Here is a 14,316-nt window from a genome sequence, read left to right as displayed (position 1 = left end):
ATGGGCAAGACTGAATTCAGTGAGCAAATGCTGTGATGTGAACTCTTGATATTTCATAGTTCCTGATCACGGCCTTCTTGCTGTGATGGAGTCACCAACAGGGGGCGCACTTCACTAACAGCAGGGAAGGGTAAAAAAAAACTTTCTGAAACAGTTAGCCTCAGGCTGTTGTAGCAACAGGATTATTAGTCGGGGGTTGGTCCTACGCAGGTTTTGGGATCAGTAGGAATTAAAATTTCAATCTGGCACAATGAGTTGATGTTTTTAGAAGTGGGTGGGCACTGCTGTACAAGTTGTACAGTCAGTTGGGTTGGAAGGCAGCTCTAGCTCTATCTGTGTCTAGAATCTATAGAGATTGAAAGGGCAGTCCTGAAAGCTCTAGAGCTCAGTAGGAAGGTCAAAGGGCAATTGTGAAAGCTCCAGACCTCAGTAGAGGGTTTGAAGAGCAGTCCTGCCAGATCCTGTAGTCTGTAGAGGGTTCAAAGGGTAGTCCTGCCAGATCCTGTAGTCTGTAGAGGGTTCAAAGGGTAGTCCTGCCAGATCCAGTCGTCAGTACAGGGTTCAAAAGGCAGCCTTGGCAGATCCAGTCATCAGTAGAGGGTTCAAAGGGCAATCCTGCCAGTCATCAGTAGAAGGTTGAAAAGGCAGTCCTGTCAGATCCTGTCGTCAATAAAGGGTTTGGCGCCTGGTTTTGCATTGGTCTTTGGGCCAGTAAGAGTTCAATGGAAAAACAAATTTGAGATCGACTGAGAAACCCTCCTGTTTTGGGTTGTTTATTTCCAGGAAGAATCCTCGTCTGGGAGCAGCTAATAATGCATTTGCCCGCTGGCTCGCAGCTGAGTACGAGGATGGGTATTCACTTCCAAAGGGGTGGAGCAGAAGGAGATTATATTCAGGATTTCGTTTGCCACTGGTAGGTTTTTTAAAATATATTTTTATTCTCCTTTTTCACATTTTCTCCCAAATTTACACCCAACAATAATCAGTAACGAATGTAATATCAATCCCCATATCAATAACAACGATCCCATCCTCCCATCAAACCCCAGACATTAGCCCGCTTGTTAACATAAACAAATGACAAAAAGGAATCCGGAATCACCTATACTCACCATTATCACGTACAGGCCCCCCCCCCCCCCCCCCCCTCTAATATTCGATGTAATCCAATTCTCGAAAGTGCATAATGAATAACATCCATGAATCCACAGTTCAAATTTGACCTTGAGATTCAAGAATTCCAGCAGGTCCCCCCGCCACGCCAGGGCACAGGATGAAGAGGTTGAACACCACCCTAACAGGATCTGCCTTCGGGCGATCAACGAGGTGAAGGCTATAACATCTGTCTCCGTACCCGTTTCCAACCTCGGCTGGTCCGACACCGCGAATATGGCCTCCTGAGGGCCCGGGTCCAGTTTCACGTGCACCATTTTAGAGGTTACCCTAAAACCTCACTCCAGTAATCCTCCAGCTTTGGACAGGACCAAAACATATGAACATGATTAGCGGGGCCCCCCCCCCCGCAACGTTCACACACATCTTCTACCCTCTCAAAGAGCCGACTCATCCTCACCCTTGTAAGGTGTGCTGTATATACCACCTTCAGCTGTATCAGTCCCAACCTCACAGACGAGGTGGAGGCGTTCACCCTCCGGAGCACCTCACACCAGAACCCCTCCTCCATACCCTCTCCCAACTCTTCCTCCCACTTTGCCTTGATCCCTTCCTGTGGCGCCTCCTCCTCTTACAAAATTGCCCCGTAAACCACCGATACTACCTGCTTCTCCAGTCCCCCTGTCTTTAGCACCTCCTCCAGCAATATGGAAGCCTGCTGTACTGGGAATATTGGTATCTCCTTTCTGGCAAAGCCTCGAACCTGCATGTATCTAAATATTCCCCCTGCTCCAGCCCATACTTCGCTCCCAGCTCCTTTAATCCTGAAAACCGACCCCCTAGAAACAAATCTTTTAGTGTCCTAATTCTTTTCTCCTCCCATCTCTGAAAATTTCCATCCCACTTCCCTGGCTCAAATCTATGGTTCCCCTGAATCGGCATTTCCCTTGACCCTGCCCCCAACCTGAAGTGCTGCCGATACTGCCTCCAAATGCTCAACGAAGCTATGACTATCGGACTCACAGAATATCTCCCCGGGGCCATCGGGAACGGTGCTGTTGTTAGCGCCTTCAATCCTGACCCCCTACACAAACTCTCCTCCATTCTGGCCCAATGGGAGTCACCCCCTCTGACCCAGCTCCGTACCTTCTCCACGTTCGCCGCCCAGCAAGACCCAAACTCCCTGCCTGCCTTCCTCTCTGTAGTAGCACATTTCTAATTATGGCCACCTTCCCTCCCCATATGAACGAGGTAATCATCCCTTTAATCTTTCTAAAATTGCTTTTGGTAGGAAAATTGGCAGGTATTGGAAAATAAACAGGAATCGCAGCAACACATTCATTTTAACCGCCTGTACCCGACCCGCCAGCGACAGAGAGAGACCATCCCACCTTGCAAGATCAGCTTGCACCCACCCCATCAAACTAGAAATATTGTACCTACAGACCCCCCTCAATCCCGAACAATCTGCATCCCATGGTATATAAAGTAAGTCCCTGCCCTACGGAATGGCAGTCTCCCCCCCCCCCCCCCCCCCCCCCCAACCCCTGGCTGAGACACCACAAAATATTCACTCGCGTCTAGATTTAATTTGTACCCCGAGAAAGACTCAAACACCCGAAGTAGTTCCAGTATTCACCCCCATTGACACACTCGGTTCCGACATGTATAATAACAAGTCATCGGCATATGAGGACACCCTATGCTCTATTCCCCCCCCTCCCCCACCCCCCGCCGCACTATCCTTTCCTTACCCCCGAACTTCTTAACACGATGGCTCAATCGCGAATGCCACTAGCCTAACACCCCTGTTTCTGTATTCTGCAGTGACTGCCAACTAAACATTAACAACAGAAGCTTCTAACCCCAGATGTTCCAGTGAGGTGATTAGTGTAATTTCCCAGTTGGTGCATTCTGGCACTTCCACTAGATTCATACCCTGTAGGTTTTTGGAGGCAGGCACTTGCGTTCTCAAGGATATGACTCAAGCTGGTTTCACATTTTGATTAGTTTTTATTCCTTTCTTAGGTGCGAAAAGTATCGAACCAGATTCTACAAGTGGCCAATCAGCTTGTACCCCTGGATCCGGACCATACTCATATCTTTGTTCAGTGGGGCCAATGGCTTGATCATGACCTGGATCTAGCCCCTCAATCTGGCAGCATCCAAACATTCAACAATGGCAATAACTGTGATGAAAAGTGTGTGAAGAGAAGTCCATGTTTTCCCATCAGGGTCAGGACACTTTGCATTTCATTCAGTGACATTGTCATTGGACAGTCAGCAGGGTTTCACAAAAAAGGGAAAAAGCAGCCCAATTTCTACAATTAAAGCAAGAGTTTTCTCTCAGTCTTTCTGTGTAGTTTGCACCTCAAAGCCTTTCTGAGAAATCATTGTGTCTCCCCTCCCACTCCAAACTCACTATTGTCACTGCTGTCCTCAAAAAGTGCACCCTCTACTCCTCTGTCCTTGCAAACTATTGCTCACCTCCAACCCCCCCTTTCCTCTCCAGACCTTCAACGTGTCACTTCCCAAATCCATAAGCATCTTTCCTGCAAATCCAATCATATTTTATGCCTGATACCGAAAATGTTCTATTGAAAGTGAAAATTGAACTCTGACCATGGTAAATTATCTCTCCGCTTTTGATATTGTTAAGCATACATTCTCCTGCAATGCCTTTCTGTTGTTGTACAGTTCAGTGTGATTGCTCTTGCATGGTCTACTTTTACCCATCTCATTGCAGCCAAATCATCTACACAAATGTTTTTTCTTCCTGCCTTCTTTACCTTTGCAAAGTCTCAAGAATTTACATTTGGCTCCCTCCCCTTCTTCCATGGCATGTCACTATTTTGCAACAGCCCCTTCAGATCTGGGTGACAGCTTTCATGAATTAATGATGGCACCTAGATATACCTCTCCACCCTCTCTCGCAAACCCTCCATTACTTGTCCAATATCCAGTCTTTAAGAAGCTGCTACATCCTCCAGAAATATTGGGGGCCATCACCTTCAGTCCCTGTTTCACATTCCACCTTGCCGCTGATTCCATGCCCTTCCCTGACCTCTGTCTCAGGCTGAACATAACTTTTTACAAACTCGGCATTCTATCTATACCCAAGCTCATCTTCTGACTTCATATCATTTCCATTGCAAAATACCATTTCCATCCCTGCAACATCTTGTGACTCTTTCCCTACTTCAGCCCATCTGCCACAAAGACTCTCATTCATACATTTCTCACCTCCAGACATGAGAATTCCAACATTCTCCTGGCCTGTCTCATACCCGCTACTCATCAGTGCAAAAGACAAGGCTGGAGCATTTGCAACAATCTTCAGCCAGAAGTGTGAGTAGATGATCCATCTCGGTCTCCTCCAAGGTCCTCAGCATACAGACACCAGTCTCCTGCCAATTCAATTCATTCCACATGATATCGAGAAATGGCTGGAGGCACTGGATGCTGCAAAAGCTATGCACCCTGAAAATATTCTGGCAATACTACTGAAGACTTGTGCACCAGAACCTGCTGTGCCCCTAGCCAAGCTCTTCCAGTACAGCTGCAATACTGACATCGATCAGCAATGGGAAAATTGCTCATGTGTGTCCTGCACACGAGAAACAGGATAAATCCAACCCGACCAATTACTGCTCCATCAATCTACTCTCAATCATCAGTAAATGATGGAAGGGGTCATCAACAGAGCTATCAAGTGACACTTGCTTCGCAATAACCTCCTGCTGACGCTCAGTTTGGGTTCTGCCAAGGTCGCTCAGTTCCTGACCCTATTATAGCCTTGGTTCAGATATGGACAAAAGCTGAACTCCAGAGATGAGGTTGGAATTATTGACTTTACTATCAAGGCCATCTTGTGTGTAATTAAAGAGTCCTAGCAAAACTGGAGTCAATGGAAACCATGGGGAAAATCTCTCCATTGACTGGAGTCCTATCTGGCACAAAGGAAGATGGCTGCGCTTGCTGGATGTCTGTCATCTCAGCTCCAGGACATCACTGCAGGAAATTCTCAGGATAGTGTCCTCGGACCAGCCGCCTTCAGCTGCTTCAACAATAACCTTCTTTCCATCATAAGGTCAGATGTGGGGAGGTTCCCTTAATGTTTAGCACCACTCCCAACTCCTCAGATACTGAACTCCCGAACAGCATCGCAGGTGTACCTACGCTGCATGCACAGCAGCGGTTCAAGAAGGCAACTCACCACCACCTTCTCAAGGACAATTAGGGATGGGTAATGCATGCTAGCCAATCCAGCCAATCTGGGGCTGGTTTAGCTCACTCGGCTAAATCGCTGGCTTTTAAAGCAGACCAAGCAGGCCAGCAGCACGGTTCGATTCCCGTACCAGCCTCCCCGGACAGGCGCCGGAATGTGGCGACTAGGGGCTTTTCACAGTAACTTCATTGAAGCCTACTCGTGACAATAAGCAATTTTCATTTCATTTCATTTTCATTTCAGCAAAGTCCACATCCCTTGAATGAAATTAATTTTTTCAAAAATCTTCATAAACTTTAGCTCCTGTCCATATTCTATTCCTCCATCACTCCTGCTCTTGTATATCGAGATTCAGAGTCTGCAATGAATTCAGTTTAAACTTCCGGTTCCTCTCTTTAAATCCTTTCATGGCTTCACCCTTCCCTGACACTGTAACTTCCTCTATCCTTACAAGCAACTCCCTCACCACCCACGTCCCTGAACTCTGGCTTCCTCCGCTCACACTTGTACATCCCTCCATTCCATCATCGATGGGCAAGCATTCATCTGTTTAGATTTCATGTACTGGAACTCTCAGCCAAAACCTCACTTTCCTGCTCTCCTTTAAGCTCCTTTTGAAAACCCACCTCTTTTACAAAATCCTTTGTCACTTCTTGTATTATTTCTTTCTTTGCTTTTACCTCTGCAATAACATGAATGTTTTTCCATGTTAAAGACTCTATATAAATGTAAGTTGTTATTGCTGATGTATCCCCAGTGCAACTGTCCCTGATATTCACCTGCAATCTGTAATTGCTTTGCACCCACCACACACCCACATGCAGTTCTGGGATAAATGGGTGGTATCAATGGATGCGTGAGAAATCAATGACTCATTCTATGTTTCTGACCCCCCCCCCCCCCCCCCCCCCCCCCCCCCATATTAACTATGGATAGTACAGAGAGACACACTCTTAAGGTTATATCAATCACTGTTCCTGAGGGGAGAAGTTTAGCTTGGATCAGATTCTTTGCTATGATGTTGTTGCTCTATGTTTGACATATGCAGCAGAATCAGCTTGGGGCTTCTAAATCATCGATCCACATTTAACTATGCTGATACATAGAACTAACATGTGCGCATGTCGACATCTTGTGGGAGGTTTACATCTAAGCTAATTGAAATCATTTAATTGTAATAACCAAAATATTATTGATATTGACAGTCACTACATGACAGTCCTGCACCTACACAGTTCCTGCTTCCTAGTTCCCGCTCAGTTCTTCAATGATGATTGACAGTGGAACTTCCACCAACAGCATTTTGCATTGGAAATTTATGATAGCACGCCTTCTAACTTCCTGAGGTTTCTGACAAATATCTACATGACATGAGGTTTGTCAACTTTGATTAGTTGTATTAGTGGAAGTTTCACCACATGACCTTCCACCTCCAACTGGCCCATTCAATCAAAAAGCGAGTTTCCCATCTTTTACATTTTTATAACTAATAAGGAGTTGAATGAAAAAAAGGGACTGCTGTAGTTTTTCTCCTTGATTGTCCTAAGCAGTGTCCAGGAGACTCAGTTCCTGGAGACTTGAGCGAAATCTTGGAGAGTTAATGACTCTAATGACAGTTGGGATTGCACCTTACTCGATAACAACATGTTATTAAAGGGAAGGTTCTCAATTTGTCAAAGGAATGTATATTTAGGTGTACATTTGCACATATATTTCTGAGAACAAAATTTGTCAGAAAGAAATGTTGCCATTTATCTTATTAGTTAACAGACATGTGCAGATATCCCTGAAATTAGTTTTATTCTTGTCTTTCATTGTCAGATACCTCCGAATGATGCCAGATTTAATAACAGCATTGGTTGCATGCCTTTTGTCCGATCTGCTCCTGTATGCAACACTGGTGAGCTGGGCTCATTCCGTGGAGATGTTTATACCCGTGAGCAGCTAAATGCAGTGACAGCTTTTATCGATTCCAGTATGGTTTACGGTAACGGAAAATCTATTGCAAATCGTATCCGAAACTCTACGAATGATCTGGGATTGCTGGCAATTAACCAGAACTGCTCTGACAACGGGTTGGAACACTTGCCATTTAGCAGTAGCCATTCAGGAAGCCCCTGTATTATGAACTCCAATGGCACTAGAGTTCCGTGTTTCTTAGCAGGTGAGAATTCCGGTACAAACCATGACATGTCATGTCATGTGGGAGGAAGGAGATGGTGAAGTTATGGTAATTTTAAAAAATAGAGTACCCAATTATTTTTTTTCCAATTAAGGGGAAATTTAGTGTGGCCAATTCACCTATCCTGCACATCTTTGGGTTGTGGATGTGAGACTCATGCAAACATTGGGGGAATGTGCAAACTCCATGAGGACAATGACCCAGGGCCGGAATCGGTGCTAACCACTGTGCGACCATTGCCACCCTCAATATTATGCTAATGTGACGGAACTAGTAATCCCAGAAGTCCAGGCTAATGTCTTGAGAACATGGGTTCAAATCCCACCACAGCAATTGTAAAAAAAATCTATTGTAAAAACCAATCTGGTTCACGAATGCCTGATCGGGAATGAGAAATTATGTCCTTACTATTGTATGATGTTCTATATGCCTGCATGCCATTGTGACATAAAGGTGCTTGCCTGTGGTATGACGTATAGAGTGGCATGGTATTAGATTCAGAGACAACAATCTAAAAGCAACTGGTGGCATTTAATGACTATTCAAACAAACCCATAATACAATACATATCTAATCTATCATACATGTGACTCTAGAACCACTGTTAAGTAGTTGACTCTTAAATGACCAAGCAAGCCACTAAGATCATGGACAATTAGGGATAGGTAGAAAATACTGGCCTTGCCAGAGATGCCCACATCCCATGAACAAATACATAAATGTCCACATGGAATACTTTTCATTACTGAATCACTGCATCTCTCTGATGAAATGATCAGCATAGAACTTCTACGACTCTTTACACTTTGGCTAACAAATGGAAACTTCCTGAGCCCAAGGAAACTAATGTGATCCCAGTCAGCAGAACATTGTCAGTAGTGACTGAGGTGAAATTTATTGGCCATGCTCTTTGTTCAGAGATGTCTTCGTCGCTGAGGTTCAGTGGGTTGGAGAAGGAAGTTCAGAACAGAAAATTACTTAAATTGTAAATGAAAGTCAAAGAATCCAACAAAGCCAACAATGAACTGTTTTCAATAGAGCTTGAATTCATTCAAGACACAAATTGAAAGAAAGGAGAGCAGTCAACAATGAAGTTACTTAATTGAGAGAAATGAATCTCTGCAAAATAAAAACGTCCAGATAAACTGAAAGAAAAATCACTGAAAAGTAGACAAACAATAATTAATAACAATAATTAATGTTCAAACTGGAGATAATTATAGCACAAAGGGAGTGTAGCAACAGAAGCACTTTGATATAAAAACAGAAAGTGCTGGATAATCTCAGCAGTTCTGGCGGCATCTCGCTGGTAACATTTCCAGTCCATATGACCTTTCTGCAGAACTGTTCTGAGGAATTGAGTTCTGTGGAAGGGTCATATAGACTTTTTAAAAATTCATTTACGGGATGTGGGCGTCCCTGGTTAGGCCAGCATTTATTGCTCATCCCTAATTGTCTAGGAGGAATAAATTAGCTATCTTCATGGCTTAATTAGGCTGAACTAGCAGGGTATCTCAATAATGAATGCTTGGACCTCAACTGTTTACCACCTATACCAATGGCTTAGATGAGGAGACCGAGTGTAATATATCAAAGTGTCGGTGATGACATAAAATTAGATAGGAAGGCAAGCTGTGAGGCAGCTACAAAGAAATGCAGATTGGTTCAGTCAGTCGACAAGAATCTGATGGATGGAATATAATGTGGAGAAATGTGAAGTTGTCCACTTTGGTAGGAAAGATGGAAAAGAAGAATATTTCTTTAAAGATGAGAGACCGGGAGGTACTAGTATTCAACTGCACCTGCATATATTTAAGAAAACAAATGGCAAGTTTGCCTTTATTCCAAGAGGGTTGAACTATTAGGGCAAATATAATGCTGGAGGCAGGGCTCACACATTCTGCTGTAAATGTTAGGGGGTACGCCCACCTCGGCATGGCTGGAATTCCCAGCAGTCATTTAATGGCATTTGGGCCTTTTTTTTTTAAACGTATTTTATTACAAACATGTATCGAAGCAGGTAACAGCAAATAAACACCCCGGGAAACATACTTCTCAACAATCAACTATACAGTCTGTACAGATTTTTCCCCTTTTTCACCCCCCCTCCCCCTCCCCCTCTATGACGAACAGCTCCTCAGACAGGGTCACAAACATCCTCCACCTTTTCCCAAAGCCTCCTGCTGGGCCTTTTAACTCATACTTTATCTTTTTTTTTTTATAAATGTTTTTATTCAGTTTTCATATTTTATATTGAACAAATTACAAATTGTTAGGAGAAAGAAAAAAGAAAAACAACAAACACGCAAAAATTAACATACATATTTACAGGTAAGCATCTTCGTAGTAGTAACTGCGCCCCCCCCCCCCCCCCCCCAACATGTTTATTTAGTTTGGTTTTGGGCCTTAGCTAGCCATCGAACCCCCGTAACGAACCTGTAGCCCCCCCCCCCCCCCTCCCGCTACCTTCCCCCGACTATTCTTCCTCTTGTACATTGGCCACAAATAGGTCCCGGAACAGTTGCATGAATGGCTCCCACGTTCTGTGGAAGCCGTCATCCGACCCTCGGATGGCAAATTTGATTTTCTCCATTTGGAGAGATTCCGAGAGGTCGGACAGCCAGTCCGCAGCTCTGGGCGGTGCTGCTGACCGCCAGCCAAACAGGATTCTACGGCGGGCGATCAGGGAGGCAAAGGCAAGGGCGTCTGCCCTCCTCCCCAGGAATAGATCTGGCTGTTCTGAAACCCCGAAGACCGCCACTATCGGGCATGGCTCCACCCTCACTCCCACCACTTTGGACATAACCCCGAAGAAGGCTGTCCAGTACTCCACGAGTCTGGGGCAAGACCAGAACATGTGGGCGTGGTTGGCCGGGCCTCTTTGGCACCGTTCACATCTGTCTTCCACCTCCGGGAAGAACCTACTCATACGGGTTCTTGTTAAGTGGGCTCTATGTACCACTTTTAGTTGCGTCAGGCTGAGCCTTGCGCACGTGGAGGTGGAGTTGACCCTATGCAGTGCTTCGCTCCAGAGTCCCCACCCGATCTCCATCCCCAGGTTGTCCTCCCATTTCCTCCTTGTTGCGTCCAGTACGGTGTCGTCCCTATCTACCAGTCGGTCATACATGTCACTACAGTTCCCTTTCTCTAGGATACTTGCGTCCAATAGGTCTTCCAGTAGTGTCTGTCGTGGCGGTTGTGGGTACGTCCTTGTCTCCTTTCGTAGGAAGTTTTTGAGCTGCAGGTACCGTAGCTCGTTCCCCCCAGCTAGCTGAAATTTCTCTGTCAGTTCGTCCAGTGTTGCGATCCTGTCGTCCGTGTATAGGTCCCTGACTGTCAGTGTCCCCCCGTCCTGCCTCCACCTTTTGAAGGTGGCGTCGGTCAGTGCTGGTTTGAACCTATGGTTGTTGCAGATGGGAGCCCTGTTCGACATTTTGGTCAGGCCAAGTTGCTGCCGCAGTTGGTTCCAGGATTGGAGGGTGGCTGTCACCACTGGGCTGCTGGAGTGTTTTTTGGGTGGGGATGGGAGTGCTGCCGTGGCGAGGGCCCGAAGGGAGGTTCCCATGCAGGAGGCCTCCTCCGCACGCACCCACTCAGCTTCTGGCTCCTGGATCCATCCCCTTACTCGCTCGGCTGTTGCTGCCCAGTGGTAGAATTGTAGATTCGGGAGGGCTAACCCTCCCCTGGTTTTTGTTTTTTGTAAGACCTTCTTTGGGATCCTAGCATTTTTACCCCCCCCATACGAACGCCATGATGAGTTTGTCCAGCGCTTTGAAAAAGGCCTTGGGGATGTAGATCGGAATGGATCTAAACAGGAAGAGGAACCTGGGCAGTACGTTCATTTTGATCGTCTGAACTCTCCCCGCGAGGGAGAGCGGGAGTGTGTTCCATCTTTGCAGGTCCTTTTTAACTTCCTCCGTCAGGCTGGTGAGGTTCCATTTGTGGATCCCTTTCCAGTCATGGGCTATTTGGATCCCCAGGTAGCGGAATTTATGTCGGGCTTGTTTGAACGGCTGCCCCTTTAGTGCTGCCCCCCCCCCTTGCGGGTGTACTGGGAAGATCTCACTTTTGCTCATGTTGAGTTTGTAGCCCGAGAAGGCTCCAAACTCTTTCAGGAGCGCGATGATTCCGTCCATGCTGCTTTGTGGGTCCGAGATATAGAGGAGCAGATCATCCGCATAGAGTGAGACTCTGTGCTCTCTACCTCCCCTTCGGATCCCCCTCCAATTTTTTGCTGCCCTGAGCGCGATTGCTAGCGGTTCAATTGCTAGTGCGAACAGCAGCGGGGACAGTGGGCATCCTTGTCTGGTGCCCCTGTGCAGCTGGAAGTATTGGGAGTTGGTATTGTTGGTCTGTACACTCGCCATGGGAGCGTTGTACAGGAGCTTTACCCAAGCGGTGAACCCTGTTCCAAGCCCGAACCGCTCCAGTACCTCTATGAGGTATTTCCACTCGACTCTGTCGAAGGCCTTTTCTGCGTCCAGGGAGACGATCACCTCTTGTGTTCTCTCCCCGGAGGGGGTCATTATCACGTTCAGCAGGCGCCTGATGTTCGCGGTCAGCTGTCTACCTTTGACAAAGCCCGTCTGGTCCTCTGTGACCACCTCAGGTACACAGTCTTCTAGCCTTTTGGCTAGGATTTTGGCCAGTATTTTGGCGTCTGCATTCAGCAGAGATATGGGTCTGTATGACCCACATTCCGTTGGGTCTTTGTCTCTCTTAGGTATCAGCGAGATTGAGGCCTGTGCTAACGTGGGTGGCAACGTGCCCCTAGCTAGCGAGTCTGTGAACATCTCCCGCAGGTGCGGGGCCAGCGCTGCCGCAAATTTTTTGTAGAAGTCCGCCGGGAATCCGTCCGGTCCCGGCGCCTTCCCCGCCTGCATGGAGCTAATGCTCTCCATGATCTCTCCCAGTGCTAGTGGTGCTTCCAGATCCCGTTTTCTGCCCTCTCCCACAACTGGTATGTTCAGTCCGTCAAGAAACCGGTTCATCCCAGCCTTCCCCGTTGGGGGCTCTGAGGTGTACAGCTCTTGGTAGAAGGCCTTGAAGGTTTTGTTAATCCTCTCTGGTTCTGTTTCCAACGTGCCTCTGGTATCTCTGATTTGCGCAATTTCTCTGCTGGCTGCCTGCTTTCTCAGCTGGTGGGCCAACAGGCGGCTGGCTTTGTCTCCGTGTTCGTATAGGGCCCCGCGTGCCTGGCGGAGTTGGTGTACTGCTTTCCTGGTGGAGAGCAGGTCAAAGTTCCTTTGTAATTCTTTTCTCTCCGCCAGGAGTTCTACAGTCGGGGCCTCGGAGTATTTATGGTCTACCTCCAGTATGGAGTCGACCAGCTTCTGCCTAGCCACCCTTTCCTCCCTATCTCTTTGCGCTTTGTAGGCTATGATTTCCCCTCTTAGTACGGCCTTAAGCGCTTCCCAGAACGTGGAGGGTGAGACCTCCCCGTTTTGGTTGATCTCAGTGTACTCCGCTATGGCCTGCGCTATCCTTTCGCTGAAGGCCTTGTCAGCTAGTAAGGCACCGTCCAACCTCCATTTGGGGCGCTGGGCCCTTCCCGTCTCTAGCCGCACATCCATGTAGTGTGGAGCGTGGTCTGATATCACAATTGCGGAGTATTCCACCTTGTCTATCTCTGGAAGCACCGTTTTCCCCACCACAAAGAAGTCAATTCTGGTGTACACGTTGTGTACTGGGGAGAAGAAAGAGAATTCTTTCTCCCCCGGGTGGGCGAATCTCCAAGGGTCTACTGCTCCCATCTGCTCCATATAGTGGCTGAGTTCCCTTGCCATGTTTGAGGTTCTCCCCGTTCTGGGGTTTGATCTGTCCGTTGTTGGGTCCTGTACACAGTTGAAGTCCCCCCCCATGATTAGTCGGTGCGTCGCTATGTCCGGGATTTCTGCCATGGTCTTTTGGATGAAGCTCGTGTCGTCCCAGTTGGGCGCGTACACGTTAACTAGAACTACCGGCGCCCCATCCAGGGCCCCGCTGACCATGACATACCGTCCCCCTGGGTCCGTAACCGTCTTTGTCGCCCTAAACATTGTCCTCTTGCCAATCAGGATCGCCACCCCCCTGGCCCTTGCCCCATAACAGGAATGATAGGTTTGTCCCACCCAGCCCTTTCTTACCCGCAGTTGGTCCTGCTCCCTCAAGTGCGTCTCTTGGAGGAAGACTATGTCGGCCCTCATGTTTCTAAGGTGGGTGAGGACTCTAGATCTCTTCACTGGGCCGTTAAGTCCCCTTACGTTCCAGGTGACTATTCTGGTGGGGGGCTTCTGCCCCCTTGCTCCTGTGGGGTTAACCATATTTGTCCGGTGGACGCGCCCCTGCCCTCTGGGGTTTCCCTTTGTTAGGGGGCCGTCCAGGATGTCCACTATCACTGCTCTCCCCATGCGGTCGGGTCCCTGCGCTCCGGGGTTCCCCCTTGTCCCGGGGACACCCGCCATGGCCGTCCACTGTGTGTCCGCCATGCGGGTAGTCCCCTGCACTCCGGGGGGCCCCTTCACCCACAGACCGTACTGGGTGGGTGCTTGCAGCAGTTCCCTGTTTCGAGCCCTTGTCTGTGGCACTTTGTGGCCCTATTCCCTTACTGGCCTCCTTTGTCCCTTCGTCCCTGCATTTCCCCTCCCTGGTCTCTCGCCCCCCGAGTGCCCCCCCCCCCGCTCTATCCCTTTCGGGGATACCCCTGTATACCCCTCCATTGCCCCTCTCTCCCCCATTCCTGTCCCCATTTGCTCTCCCACCTTTGATGGGTGATCCCCCCCCTCCCCTGCCTGGCGCCTTCCCCCCTGTTGGG

General features: G+C 47.9%; 1 protein-coding gene across 3 annotated transcripts in view; it reads left to right on the top strand.

The window, feature by feature from the left end:
• The window catches only part of LOC119974774 (myeloperoxidase-like), a 66,151-nt gene that overhangs the window by 28,083 nt on the left and 23,752 nt on the right, over positions 1-14,316 (top strand). For 2 of the 3 annotated variants that reach the window (XM_038813993.1, XM_038813992.1), the window contains 3 exons: positions 784-913; positions 3,142-3,348; positions 7,163-7,505. In XM_038813993.1, coding sequence (XP_038669921.1) covers positions 784-913; positions 3,142-3,348; positions 7,163-7,505 — 680 coding nt within the window. The remainder of the gene's footprint in view (positions 1-783; positions 914-3,141; positions 3,349-7,162; positions 7,506-14,316) is intronic. The other variant, XM_038813994.1, reaches the window with a different exon arrangement.

The sequence above is a fragment of the Scyliorhinus canicula genome, chromosome 12, assembly GCF_902713615.1.
Source record: "Scyliorhinus canicula chromosome 12, sScyCan1.1, whole genome shotgun sequence".
NCBI classification, from domain to species: Eukaryota; Metazoa; Chordata; class Chondrichthyes; order Carcharhiniformes; family Scyliorhinidae; genus Scyliorhinus; species Scyliorhinus canicula.
Note: the sequence above shows the minus strand (reverse complement) of the source record. Positions and strands in the feature narration are given on the sequence as shown.